Here is a 15,987-nt window from a genome sequence, read left to right as displayed (position 1 = left end):
GATGACATTGATCAAGAAGGAAACTCTGCTCGAGTCAGCAGATCTCTTCAATCTGAGCAATATATCAGCTAATACACATCTCAGTCCAGACAAATTAGGGCTTTTACGGTGACAAGTGCACTGCTCGTTTTTTGCCCAATTTGGCCTTGGTGACAAGACCCCATAATAACAGCCTATATAACCTGAAGGAGTCACTATATAGACGTACATGTGCGTCAGTGTCCAAATCAAATTACACACAGCCAGTCCATGCTGAGGTAAATTAATGATGACATAGACAGAACATGGTCAGTTCAAAGCATGTAATCTTATGTCTGGGGTCGTCATTGCCATCGCCCTCCCTAGTTCTTACAGGTATCGAAAGCTGAAACAATTACTTAACACGGAGACTAACTGCTTTGATCACCTGTACAGAGAAAATAAACCACAAATCGAGAATTGATGCTCTAGCTCACCAGAAAATCTGGCCTAATTCTTTTAAGATCAATATGTGCAAATATTCCTGAAGTGCATACTAATGATGCTGGCTTATAATGGCACTGTCATTAATTGTTTGAACAATTGTTTAACATCAACTGACTTTTCAAAACCACATGCAGTTTGACATATTATTGTATACACTCTGATCTGGCAAAAAGGTTCAAATTATCATTGATAAGATTTAATATACCACAAGAGACACAATACTTTACTTCAAAACCAAATCCGAGTGAAAAAATGTTTTGGCAACATTATTTTTTAAATGCTGTATTTGTTCACCTTACAGTCAGATGGTACCAGACACCTTTAGGAGTGGTTGATACATGAAGATGATAAATATCAACTATATAGATAAACTACAAACCAATTTCATTATCATTTCAATCCCTGTCAATATACACAGTTACCACCTATAAAGTATCCAAAAATTTGCATTCATGAGACAAAATCTGTATATTAAAAAAAAATACCATGATAAACCTGTGATTAAAAAGGAGGCAACATATCGGTAATATTACAAAAAAACATTTTGCATATTAGAATTTATTTTCTATTTTTCATATCTGGTACAGGACTTAAAAACACTTTAAAAGGTTCAACCGGATCTAAAGAGACTTTTTTACTTTGAAATAAAAAAGAAAAGGCAATTTGCGTCACAGACAAACTAAGATGATGGAGATATCTGTGCAAACCACTAATTTGTTACAATTAACAACTGTTAATTAGGAAAAAAACTGGATCAGTGTGTGAAGTGTCGATGAACTCTACGCGTTTTTCAAGGCTATATCTACATCTTAATCAAAGTGAATTAAGGATTGAGAGTCAAGGGTCATTCTCATTACACTGTAACTTAAAATCTGGTAACATTCATCAAAGTGTCACACAATACTCTACTGGGCAGTCTTAGATCCTGCACATTTATGCTTCACAATTAAACACTAACATAAACTGTAAATTTCCTACTTAAAAATAACTTTATTCATCAAATAATATCCATGTTTATATATTTATTAATTCATATTATTTACAATCAACTTTTTATTAGGAAGGTTTTTGTTTTCTAGTCAAATTTAAAAAAAAAAATAAAAGCACAAAATCCTTCAAACCAAATTAACAACAAGGACTATAAAATCAGTACACAGTATCTGTTGATGCTTCACAAAAGCACTTAACTTGTAAAATTCAGGATCTAAAGTTGATTTAAAACAATTGAACTCTGTTGAAAGCATCAAATTATTTATTCTTTTTGTAATCATTTATCTACGACAGTCATGTACTGCTAGATTGCGAGTACAAGGCCGGTGTTTTTCTGTTTGCTTTCTGATTATAAATTAACTAGCACAGGGGTCTGGTAACCATGACCTTTATTAAATGACCTTGAAAAACATACATCATCAAATAAGTTTTAGGGTTCTTATAAAAACATCAATTGAAGTTTAAGAACTGGTCATATTCAAATTCAATTGGTTTTTTTAATGACTTTGACCTTGAAACCATTGTTACCTTGACATTTTAACCTTGCAAGATTTCCTTGCATATTACTCTCAACTTGCTTTATCTTCATTGGCATATATTTTTAAAACAGCCACAAAAATCATGTGGCATGTTACCTATCATAGCAGATCCAGTTAAATCAATCACTTGAAGCACAGGTTAACTGCTATATAGGACTTGCGGTATATTGAATCTAGGATATTTTGCCTTAAAACAATACTTTGTGAAAATGTGCAATCAGTACACAACTTCATGCTGACTGCAGCTATATACACTGATTAAGATTGAATGAGGCCACATATTACTGCATCACCACAATAATCAGGTGTATAAGACGAATGTCCTCTCCCAATTAGAGACAGGGTTGAGAAACCCAATCCCTGGAGCACAACATACACAAATCGTGACAGGATCCTAATGTTTTCAGTTATCATCCATCAACAATTATTGTGAAGGATTAAACCAAGAATTAATTAAAACAACATGGCTGGTTAACTTTTAAACTTCTGTTCTTTCATACTAATCACCACAAACTCAAACAAAAAGAGGAGGCTTGAAAAAAGAGAAAAGGCAATAAGAAATGAGCATTTTGTCCAATTTTGGTTTCAATTGGAAGTTGCAACATATGATTAGAACCATTTTAACAAGAGCTTGGACTTTGGGTAGTTGTGTCAAACAGCAATGTGACCTAGGCCTGTCTATTTCACTGCTGGCCACTCAGCCACGGCTCTTTGAAATCAACAAGATTTGTCTGGCTTTTGAGCTATTAAGACTACACAATCGGTGCATATTTTGCTTGAAACCGCGTCATTCAATTTTAACTTGTTTTGACGCAAGAAATAGATAGCTACGTCCAACCGAAAGTCCAAGCTCTTGTTAAAATGGTTCTAACAGTTTAATGCAGCAAAAGCATGCACATACAATATTACATTGGATGCTTTAAAAACCTAAAATGACATTTTCATGGAATTATACATCAATAATAGGTGTTTACACGTGCACAGATCAAACATTATATATAGTTTATTAATGTTGATTTATAGATTATTTACCAGATGGATTGACTATAATGTGTCTCACATTAGTATATTAATACATGTACAAAAAAATATATATATACAAGAATTTGTGAATACCGTATTTGACATACAGATAAACCCAAAATACCAAAATAACAAAGAAAACTCATCACTTTTATTCTAAAAAAAAATTTTTGGAAAAGGTGATATATTATATTCACAAACTTTATTAGTATGCAAGAATGTAGACAACTGGGTCATTACGTATTGGAAAATTGCGTTAAATTTATGTAATTCAAATGACTTCAAACTCAAGATTTATCACTTCCAATGACATCACACATATCTCAGGATCAGAACAAAGATAATCAAAATCAAATATTCATATAATATGACAAACAAACAACAAAACAACTTTAAAGTACATGCTTCTAGAATTTAGAATCTGAGGGGCTTGATCCATGAAATTCTGCTATATGTTTAAAAAAAGGTGTAATTAATCAATGCACGAAGCCTTGACCATGAAGAACCCCAATCAATTTTATTTTACGAGTAATTTACATTTATGATGATAAATAATCCAATTATGGTTTTAAAAATATTTTCAAATTTGAATCAAAGCAATATCAAGAGTAGTGGAAACTTAAATAAAATATCATTCCTACCCCCCCCCCCCCCCCTCCTTTTTCCCCATAAAATTTCTTTCTATTTACGGTAAAAAAAAATCATCCTTTAATATTTGAGATATTATCTGCCACAAAGATATATATATACTATTAAATTACTTTCCTTCAAACTCAATGTATATAATGAAAGTGTTAAAAATTTCATTGGTACCAATTATATAAAACTTTATTTTATATTTAAGTTGAAAATCGTAAATGCGCTTAAGCAGAACTAAATTCTGTTGTCGCTCTTTTTCAGGCTAAACATAGCCTCCAACATTATTGGAAAGACTACGGTGGTTCCCCTAAGACCATAACAGTGTCAAACGAGGCAGATTAAGCACCCCCTATGACTAGCGAAGACTGTGCCCGACAGTCCATCCATACATATATATTTTGAGCTACCTCGATGACAGTCACTTAACATCAATCCTTGCAAACAGGAACTACATTCCACTTTTTGGGGGAAATAAAGAAAGAAGAAGAAATAAAAAAAAAACGGTCAACATACCACCCAGAAATTCAGGTTATCGCAATCAAATTCCTGAGCACTTGTTTGTGTCTTAGCTTTTTGAATGCCCATGTCACATCAACAATAAAAATTCTCTTTAATCATGCAGAAAAAGAAAAACCCTGAGGTGCACTGTGATTTCAAAATGATGCTTTATCAAGGATCAGAAAGATTGCCTTCAATAAGTTTTCTTTAATCTGTTATTTGGAAATTTGCGAGGGATAATGCATCTATGCTTTAATTGGAATTTGGATGAAAACAGATGAAAGATAAAATAGTTAGAATATTAACTGAAAATTAAAAATAAAAATCATAAACAACAATAAGAAATCTAAAAATAGTAGTATTCAATTTTTCTTTTTTACAAAAACATGTACATTATATACATTTGTCACTGAGAGTATATTTGCATGTATGAAATTTATGCCCAAAAATAGCTGTTTTTGTGGGGGTATTAAAAAAACTGGGGGGGGGGGGGGGGGGGTAACACTTCTTTTTAAGCTCACCTGTTACATAAAGTTTGACAATAAAATATATGTCACTAAAGATGCAGAAAAGAATGTATGCATGCTTTCCACTATTTTACCTTTTCATTATTAACTATATACATGTACTTTATCCAGTAATGAGTAGTTCACTACTGGCTATAAGTACACAGTATAACAAATAAACTTGTCTAAAGAAATAATACATAAACATTTATAGTATTCAGCTAAAATCTGTCAACTGTTCAGATAGCCAGAGTTATCTGTATCAACAAGGTCAAGAGATAGTGGTAAAACTAGCTATAGCATCCCATTATATTGGTTGAAAATCTTGCTTTATCTATTCATTCAGAAGCATCAAGCTTGTCGTACATTTCTTCATAGAATTCACCTTTATTCGGCCATGTAAGTTTTAAGCTATTTATCACTAAGTTACACAGAATTCGCTGTTTATTATCAGCAATGCTTCCCATCATCTGCTGCCCTGGAATTCCATGGATATATATCTTGACAGAGTGCCAAAAACAACCTTTCATGGACAAAATTAAGTGTTTCTCCAAAGTATGTCAGAATTTCCCATAACAAGAAACCCAGAACATAAATACTTCCATGTCAAACGCTTTTAATGAGGGCGGGGGAAACACAAACTCTTCTGTCATGTTTCTGCACTACTTAACAAGTAAAAGGTTCTGGAAATGATGTTTTCTTTTCAATATTTCCATACAGCTGCATGGGTAATCACATATCAATTTGACCACTAAATATAGCAGCAAATCTGTCTTCTCTTAAATATCTATCCATCCATTCTAAACACTAATTTATTATCACTCTTAAGTAATACTTTCAATTTTTTTTTTTTTTTTTTTACTTTTTTAGTATAGGTTTTCTTCTACATAGAATAATAATTATTATAGACCCATTTTAATAAGAGCTTGGACTTTCAGTAGGATGTAACTATCAACCTCTAGCATCAAATTAACTTCATATGACACTGGTCTGAAGTGAAATGTGCAAAGATTACGTAGGCTTAGCCCTTAAAGATGGAAAAATCTTGTTGATTTCAATTGCCATTACTGAATTACAGACATTGCTATAGAAAGGCCTACGTCAAACTGCTGTTTGACACAACTTGCCAAAGTCCAATCTCTTGTGAAAAATGGCCCTAATGAACAAGAGTACTGTAGTTAATTAAGGCATGATTTCTCATTCTACTTTGCTAGTATAAGTTGAGGTAATCATTTGATGATCTGTAATTTTTTGGTACTTCAATCAGAATGAAAAAGAAGCAGTTGAGAAACCTCTGCCACAAACATGTGAATTGAATTATGATTTGAATCCCCTATGGAATTATCAGGTAAACAATACCAGAATGTAAGTCAATTAATCATCACACATAAATACACTGAACAAATAATAAAGTTATAATAAAACACCTTTAAAGATATTAACCCCCCCCCCCCAAAAAAAAAGCATTATTGGCAACTGGAAGAAACAATGATAAAGGTGAGAAAACTTTGTATTGTTTTTGCACAGCTTTCATGTCTCTTAATTATAATTCACAGTTTTCTGCCCGCTTTCTAATTAATCTATTGAGGGCAACAATCTGCTGAGATTCCTTAGAGGACAGTACATACATACTATTGTCATACATGTACATTTATAAATTCTCACACGTGTTTAAGACGACCACAACTAGGCCAGTCCATGCCAGGTCAAAATGTCCACTGATAAATTTCTAGCTAGCCACTAATCATACAAGATAAAATTGCCTGACCTCTATCAACACTTCTGACTGTATAAACAAACTTGGAAAGATTTCATCAGAACTATATATATACCATGCATCCATATTTTTTTGGGCATTTTTCCTTCATTTTTTTTTTTTCAGTAAAAAATTATTAAATTATTATAAATTAACTGAAATTTGTTATTGGTACTAGTTTTTGGAGTCCAAAAAAAACATCTTTTCCCTATAACTAAAATTTATGTCCCTCTCTGAATCCAAAGTTTACATACATACCATTTATCTTTCATTTTCATTCTAAGCAATATCATACACTCAATATTTTATTTTTCCGATGCTTATATCAGTCTGTGCATGGTGACGTTTAAATTCCTTGCAATTTTTTCAATTTTACTTCTCAAAATTTTCTAAATCGGAAGCTGTGATTGACATGTCGGAAACATGTGATCAGTAGTAACTTTAACAACCTTGGCTTGTACGCTTATATGACAAATGTTTTTCCATGCATATCGCATGAAAAGAGCAATTCATTTTCACACCACTGAGGAAAGATGTGTCAATTTATTATTGTTGTGGTTTTCCAAATGTGTTCCTTTCGATCAAGATGCATTTGCAGGTCAGATGCAGGTTGAGCTAATTGTGTGTTTTTTTTACCTACCTCAATAGTTTCAGGTGAAAAGTATTTGTTCTGTTCCCAAAGGTTTAATAGCTAAAAAAAGAAATAAAAGGAACATTAGAGATCAAATGTTAACTCTATCAATAAAAATTTTCAGGTTTTTCCTCGAAGTTTTACAAAATGAACACCACCGTCCCCTCCTTCGAAAGTGCTTTACTCATGCATGAGGTAAAAAAAAATAGCCTTAAGAAGGACATTTACTGGTATTTATAACTATGTTAAGGATTGATAACTTTTAAAAAATTCAATCAAGTCTATAATATCTTTTGGAACATAGTATCTGCATTCTGAAGGACGTCTATAAAGATAAATAGTTCATCTTTATAAAATTATTTTCATCTTAATCATTTAATTCTTCTCTGAGCCCTGAGTCTCTTAAGACCATTGCTTATATTTCCAGTTTTTGTGGTGCCGCACAGATGAAAGTCATCGACTCTCACTGCCACCAGTCCATCACGTTAACCCAATATGTAACTTGTTGCATAAGGCAGTACCCATTACACTTGGGTGGACATGTGAAAAGCAGATTAACTGTGTTGTCTACGAACACAACACACAAAATGGTACCTTTGACCACAGTTGGGCTCAAACCAGCAACCATTTGGTTACTGACCTAATTCCTATGATTACTTCCAGCTCATATTATTTTAAATTAAAAAAAAAAAAATCTGTCATTCAAAATCCCTTTTTTATTAACACATATCATGGGAAATCTCAAGCCATTTAGGGGTTTTTTTTATCCCACAAAAAAGATATATTATTGTTAATTGGGACTTTTTGAATTTGGGAAAGTTTAGATCAAACATGTTTCTGATTGATATATGGCATGGTTTAATGCAAAATCTCTCCATGCATGCACAATGGCTTTCAGTCAATTTAACCTATGAATATTAGAAAAAACCGCCTGTGACAAGGCTAGTATAATATGAGACAAATTTATCAGTAACAGTCAACTGACTTCCAAATTCAAATACAATTGTGGTCATCATGCAAATATAAAAGTCAAAATTGTCTGTACTCATTAGCAGATCAATTGGAGGAAAGACAAAAAAATTATGATAAATATATGCAATAGTAAATCATAGGTGGACAGATTGCATTACTTTTCCTACGTAGTACCAGACCAGCACATATCACTGCATGCATAAAATATTTCGCAGTGATAAATATTTACAACAATTACTAATTCTTCTGAACATTCATTGACGACATGGACCATATTTACCGGTATATCAAATCTCTTTTCGATTTTGTTTGTGCTACTCAGAAGCATGTGATAATGATGACTTCATTAATATTGCAAGGAGCGAATCTCTCATTTTTTTCGGTGGTTGTGACGCGCATGCTGAACTTTGTTGTTATGTAATGCTATGCCTTCTGGGCTCTGACCGACCTCCGTCGTCAAGTCTTCACAGACAATCGGGATTCATTAAAAAACGTGTACTAGGTTCTTACCATTGGCAATTAAATATTCAACTCTCTTTTCAAATTTATGGCGGTGAAAGACAAAAAATTTCTCCTGGAATCCATTAATAACATTTTCATACATTAGACCTTATGTAAAACATACGGAGCTCTTCACTGTTATAAATGTCACTTTCAGAGTAACCACCCAAATTTGCATAAGTGTACTTGTTGCAGTGTTCAGATCGGTTTTGCATTGTTTGCCTTCTACTATTTTTTTAAGGGATTGAGACCTTTAAGAAAACAAGAAAATAGTAACAACTTTGTAAAAATTTGGTGAAAAGAATATTTTTCTAAATGTTTTATTTGCATAAAAAGATATAATGACAAATGCTCCACACGCAAACATAAATGATAATGATTATATTCACCACAAACTTTCCTGATTCAGCCATCATTTACAGAATGATATCAGTAACCACACTATGATATACATGTATATAGTTAACATACTTATAAATATTGCATTAACTAGATTTCCGGGTTGAAAATGAGGACTAATTTTTTTGATTCTCAGAGCTATCATTAGATATTATATAACTGAGAATCCCTTGATACTCAAAGTACATGTAGTATATGCAGTATGCCAAAATTCATTTCTTACTTTATGAAGTGATTGGTTTTAGGGTTCTTCGATAAATTAAATGAATCGCCAGTCCAATGTGTGCAGTATTTTTTTTTCTTTTTTCCCTAAAACTTTTCAGCTTCTTTTATTGAGAGGAACTTGTCTTATAAATCCAGATTCATAGCAATCTGCCCTGGCGTCTGCTTCATTTACAAAAAGCAGTGCAAATTAACAGATTACACCCATTAGTCCCTGGCTGACCATTTATAATACACAGCTTAAGGCTATGCATAGTTCAGTAAGCTTCACAGACTTTCATATTTATCACCAAGGTAAAAATATTAACAAGTGTTTTCAAAAGCCACAAACATTTCCCTCCTAAATCCAGTAACCAAATTAAACAAATGTTCGGATATCAAAATATCAAATTATTCTTGATTTCTGCCCTGAAATATATTGGGTGGGGGGGGGGGGGTGTTGTGTTCTTACCTTATCCAGTTTTTGTCTCTTGTCCTCCTCTATTCCTGCACTGGCTGTACAGAAGATTGGAACAACAACTTTCTCCAAACTTATCCTTAGTTCACTTGCATTTTTCCTCACACTGCAAAAAAAGATACAGAAATATTTAGTTTCAATGAGGTATCAAAATCATAACATGAATTTTAAATATATATTCAGAGTGTTGTATTTATATATATATAGTTGGTGATTTGGCAAGAAGTCAATGCCAGTAGCAGTTCATGGTCACATTATTTTACATTATTTCCACTAACAGGATAAAAAAGGTGGAATATGTTCTTGTTATCACACATGTAAAAACAATTAATGCCCTTAAATCAGTTCTGGTTGAAGTAATCAGATTGACCTTGAACTTGGTTAATGACCTTGACTTGAATCATCTCTCAAAATAGCTCTGAACTTAAGTGACCATTATGGTCACCAAGTATGAAATTTAGGCAGGAATAGATAAAAAATACGGAGGAAAATCTTTGACCTGAAAGGAATGTCTGACTTGGCAAAACTGGTACATGTGTGAAGGAAAAAGAATTCATTTGAAGAAGAACAATTTCTGATATATTTTGTTCACAACCAAGAAATTTTCATGCTAATATAAGATTCTACAGAAATATTGAAAAGCTGTTTATTGAATTAAAACAAAGGGAATAGAACTTCTGTCATATAGTCGTGGGTTGATAATAACTCACCAATGGTGTAGGAGATCGTTCATTAAATAAATCAAGTGTAATCGCAACTCAAATACAGCATCCTTCGATGTGATTCTGCACAGAAAAACAAAAAAAAAGATTATCAATTATGGATAAGGAGACTCTCCAACATCCTGTTTATATACTTTGGTATACATAAGGGAGTGCTAAATCTCAAGGATTTTTTTAAAAATACTATTGAAAGTGAAATTTATTTCATCCTAAGATATATGTTGCTTTTGATTGTTGAAAAATAAAGAAGAAATGAAAATTTGACTTCACAAATTTTTTCAATTTCTTTTAATGCATTAATTCACTGCTGGGTTAATCACTTTTTGAGGAAACAGACCAGAAAGTACTATGTCCATATATATTTGGAAAAAATATTCATTATGTACATGATAAATCACATTGGTAGTCTATAAATTTTGCATATTTTTAGCAAAAATAACAATTCTGCATAAATTACTCCCAAAACAATGCTCCAACTTATGAACTACGACGTCATTCTATGAACTGTCCTTTCTTTAACAACTTTCACAATTTACAAAACTACTTATTTACGCCTTTAGGAAAAAATGAAAACAAAAGAGAGAAATATGACTATACAATTCAAATTATACTGCTGACACATATGGGTCAGACATTTTATGATAATATCGCAGCAGAAGTTATTAATTGCAGACCAAAGATTTGATGACTAAAAATGTATTTACACTTTATTTTTTTCAGCCTATCATCCAAATTACTGTACACATTCAATAAAACAGATTTAAGTGATCTAATAATCAAGCTTTAAAAATTCCTTACAACTATTCTCCATTTATGGTCCATTCATAACCCCCCTCATCATCCCACCCACCCCCAACAATTTATCATAATAAATAATGCTATTAGTGTGCTTATTATAGAGTACTGGTACATTATGTTCGTTAGTAGTCAATCAGTAAATAAATGATTTTATTACACAGAGAAAGAAAAGGGCACCATTCTTAAATCTGATGTTAAATAAGTGAGAAAAGATGGTAGAAACACAGTACAGCTAGTAAATAAAGAAAATGACCAATCCACATCAATCAACAAAAATAAGTAATGGTGGCTAGGTTTCTTTTTTTTTAATGATAAAATGTTATCTCATGCAAAATGAAGCAGTGCATTGATTAAAGCAGAACCGTCCATCAACATGACATAGACCAACATCGTTTAACATACAGTGAGTTGAATCACCACATTAAAGAATTGTAAGTTAACCGAGAAAAAAAAACAAAAACAAAAACAAAGCAAAGCCAGTATTGCGTTGTGTTAAATATAACTGTATTATGCCCATGATAGAGCAGTATTGAGTTAAAACTGTATTTTGCCCATCAAAGAGTTAAGGACTAAAGATTTATTGAGATGAGTTGCAGATTGGATTAGATAAAAAAATCAAAGGCCTGAAGGGCCATAATGGCTTACGGGTTTGATATGACTATATTTACATGGATCGAGTATGATTCCCTCTATTTCTTACGGAAACTTTAGTTTATTTATAGCTCTATAGAAAGTAACTAGCTACATGTAATTCATAGATCTATAGAAACTATAACAGGACCGATATCAACATGCCCCATTTGTTGATTGGTCGAACCTTAGTGACCGAAACAGACAGGTTTGAAATCTAGATGCCTCTTTTATCAATTGGTTGAAACCACCATTGCTTTTAGGAAAATCATAGACTGCTTAAAATGATAATGATGATGTCAGACTCAAACTCCACTTTGAGACAATTTGTTTCTTTCTTTTATCCAACGACTGAAGTACATTAACTGTAAATTAATTCAACTTTATATAGGACACAAAAACACTTAAAACCAACATGCTCTCAAATATCAGTATACCTTGTAATCCTACGCACTATGAACTTGTGCGAGAGTTGGTGCACGGTGCAACGCAACAGCGCCACAGCCAGCGCGAAATCACTGCGCGTAAAAATAATATAACCAAATGATGAAATGTACTGCATGTTATGTACTATAATTAATGAATTCTCATGAAATCTACACCAACAAGTATTATTCCATTTTATTTGTATTTCATAAATGTATAATTGTTCATATTTTTCTAGATTTTTCTCTACTTTTTAAAGAGGCTGACCTTCACAAGCTTTTATAAGAAATATAGATTCACAAGGCAGTTCTAACACCTTCTGTTTTATTTTTTTTCCCTTTGTACAGAGATAAACTCTTTGGAGGGGGGGGGGGAGAAACAGGCAGAACTATGCAATTACAGCAAACTTGTTTTGACACCAAATTTAATTAAAATTAATTACTGCACTATAACTAAAATTTGCAGTCAGTCTCTCTTCACATGACATGTATACACAGTCATTTTCAGAGGCATACTATACGATGTCTCTATGTTATAGTAATGTGACATCGCTTCCGTATATGACTTGCAATCAAGCTTAACTGTATATTGTTTTCTTATTTGAGTACATTTGGTCTCAAGTTTCCAATATTTTTACGACATATAAACACTTCAATCATAGCACAACCAAGGTAACACCATTGTGGGAACATTGTGCTATTTTTAGATCTTGGAAAATCCCCAACATTCGATAATGGCGGAGGTGTCGAAGAAGACACATTATATTAAAACAAGTAGTAATTGCCCCTCTATTTATGCATTTATTACCGATTTATACTCCCAGTTTCAATATACCTCAATCATAAGTTCAGTTCTTTAACCGTTAAACACTTTCCCCCTTGCTGAGATCGATGTCGATCGAAGTTAGCGACGCTCTCTGCGGGTGCAAACGTTTTTATGAAGATTGAACGAAATAACGACAACTTTACATTTACTTATCACTGTTAGGATCTGAAATAATTGGGAAAAGATTGTTTGCTTATAATACATGTAAGTATGCATAGCGGAAAGCATGGCGACACTGTGTGATGCATGGCGGGGGCCTATACCTCTAAGCAAAACGGCCTAGGGAAAACACTGCAGTTAATATTCATTCGCGTTAGATTTCGAGTTTATTTAAATAAAGTCAATATTGGTTACAATAAAATAAGTGATAATAACATATGGAAAGTATAATCTTGCTTAAAGATATTTATTATGAACAACAAACAGTTAACTTTGCAACATATGAATAGAACTATTTTTTGTCGCGCATGTTCAGATAACTGAACTCTTTGCCGTAAAGATTATCCGGCAACTAGATGGCCGTAAGCCATAAAAAAAATCTTAAATAAACATATTGCATATCACAAGAAATGTTAACCAAAGATTAAACATTTGCTTGCTCAAAACAATGTGTCTAATTCTGTCCATATAAGTGTTCATGTATGTTTGCTACTTAATTCTATGACCAGAGGATGGTGGTATGAACTTCAAGTAAAAGTACAACCCTAGAATTTACTTGTTAAATGACCTTGACCTTGGATTTTTTTTTGTGTCTAAAAATTCAATATACATTTTTTGTTTGTGATTTTCACCATGGATACTCACAAAATATCATATTTAACAAATGATATATTAACTTTTGGTTAAAATTTTAAGGTGCATTGTCAATCACTGAAAATCACAGTCAGTACCGAATGCTTTCAACCTAAACCATATTCCAACGTATGTCAATATGTTTCGTTATTTTTCAACCATGTTTAAAATGTTTATACATGTACAGTCAAATTTAAATATCATATGTTTTTAAAAATATATATATATATATACTGGTACCCATATCTCAACAAATAAGAGCTTACTAGGCATGTAAAAAATTTGGAACTGGACAAAGTCTTGGTTCAAAACAAAACACTTTCACTAAGTACTTTTTATTCATAGTAAAAATTTTACGAAAAGAATATATCTTGATGAAATCTTATTAGCATAATAGTATAATCCCCTTACAATTCCTTATGTCATGTGGATGAAGATGTTAGTTATGAATACAACACTACGATGTATGAGACTAGATTTTTGGAAGACACCTACCTATTTGGGCTGACATTGGCTTGTACCAACCTTTTTTGCAAATATTTCGCAACAAGGTCACAGTGTTTTTCTGTAATAGTGCAATGCTGAAATATCCAGCTCTTCCCATTCTAAAAAACACAAAAAGAGAGATATAAAATTTTCAAAGAAAATCTGTCACTTGAGTACTGAAGAGAGAAATGAACAGCTGAGGTGATTACAGCTCTGAAGCAAGAGAGGGTTATTATATCAGGCCCATCTTTGTAATCAGAATTGTTTCCTCGTATTTAGGGTTGACGTGCACTCAGTTCAAAAGACTAGCTCAGACATCTTGCTTTGTTTCCAAAAACCCTCTTGCACAAAACGGAAGATGTCTTGACAAACATGTCAAGGACACTTATGGTTGAAACTCTAATACTTATGGAAAAGTTTGATATTAAAAAAAATTGTGCAAAATTTACAAATTCCAAAAAACTGATGCATAAATACAATATATGTGTTTAAAATTGGTTGGGAAAATAATAAGATATTACCCTGGATCAAAATCACTAATTTTGTTATAAGGACATTTACACCAATAATATATCAAAATTCTTATCCAATCACAGTTAAAGGATGTGAGGTAACAGAAAACATTATAGGTATTCATCAATTCACTGTTGATCAATTAAGTAATAATGAAAATTTGATTTACATTTCCAGCATATACTTCCTTAACAAAAGTTTATTAACATATTTATCACTTGTATTAGATCAAAACACATATTATACTTCAGGTATAGCTACTACATCAATATTCCTTAATAGATCTACTTTTTTTTTCAAAAAAAAATTTCAGTAAGCTTACAAAGCATTTATAAATTTCATAACTTGCTTCTTTATAGATTTCCACTTTGATGAACTTGAGCCATTTCTTTCGAAAAAAAAATCTAAGCCTGATTCTTACATAAAGAGATAATCTTTGAAACCAACAAACTTGCACAAAGCTTTCATCTTGTTTTCCCACTAGCAGTGAAATTGTGATAAAAAGGACAACAATTCTTTTGGCTTTAAAACATTCATATCAAATTTGAAAATTCTGTTTTTCAAATATTTTCATTTTCAAAGTATTTTCTCAACTCTTTGCTGTACTCTGTCACCTATATCAAATTAATCTCCTTATCTCTGCTGCTAATGCTACAAACAAAACAAGCTTGGGAAAAAAAAACAACATCAAATTAGTTATAACACGTCTCCTCCTTCTTTCATGGCCATCTGCCCTTACAGTAAATCAGTAGGCGGAGGGAAAAATCAATCTCCCCCATAAAGAATAAATAAACCTGGGCCATCACCGACCTTCACCTTGGACACCAAAAAAAAGGCCAGAGGTTTTGTGCTTTATGGACTTGTTGACAAAATAGGACTGAATTTATGGGGCTCTTTCGTGGTCAGCGCTTAATGACTCTACTCTTGCCACTAGTTGTTCCTGATTATCATGTAATAGACAACACCTACACTACTCCCGGAAGTCAAAATACTTAGACAGCAAGTGCCAATAAAAAGGACACCTCTTTCACCCTTTTTTTGGCTTCATTAAACAAGCGTTTTGTCCATCTAAGGAAAATCTTGATGAACAAGCATTAGCACATGCAAGCACTTTTGGAGCTTTTTATTTCTTTTGTTCTCAAAAAAAGTCATGACTTTCAAATTGTTAACAATGTCTATCAATGCGTATCAAATAAT

The 15,987-nt window shown here is 32.5% G+C and overlaps 1 protein-coding gene across 2 annotated transcripts in view; it reads right to left on the bottom strand.

Annotated features, from left to right (window-relative positions):
* The window catches only part of LOC105348084 (calcium homeostasis endoplasmic reticulum protein), a 39,838-nt gene that overhangs the window by 17,967 nt on the left and 5,884 nt on the right, over positions 1–15,987 (bottom strand). The window contains exons 5-8 of one of the 2 annotated variants that reach the window (XM_011457391.4): positions 14,287–14,396; positions 10,309–10,383; positions 9,593–9,704; positions 7,057–7,107 (exon numbers count right to left, since the gene is read on the bottom strand). In XM_011457391.4, coding sequence (XP_011455693.3) covers positions 7,057–7,107; positions 9,593–9,704; positions 10,309–10,383; positions 14,287–14,396 — 348 coding nt within the window. The remainder of the gene's footprint in view (positions 1–7,056; positions 7,108–9,592; positions 9,705–10,308; positions 10,384–14,286; positions 14,397–15,987) is intronic. The other variant, XM_011457392.4, reaches the window with a different exon arrangement.

The sequence above is a fragment of the Magallana gigas genome, chromosome 7 (assembly GCF_963853765.1).
Source record: "Magallana gigas chromosome 7, xbMagGiga1.1, whole genome shotgun sequence".
In the NCBI taxonomy this organism is placed as follows: Eukaryota; Metazoa; Mollusca; class Bivalvia; order Ostreida; family Ostreidae; genus Magallana; species Magallana gigas.
The sequence above is the reverse complement of the archived record's forward strand: the minus strand, read 5'-3'. Positions and strand labels throughout refer to the sequence as shown.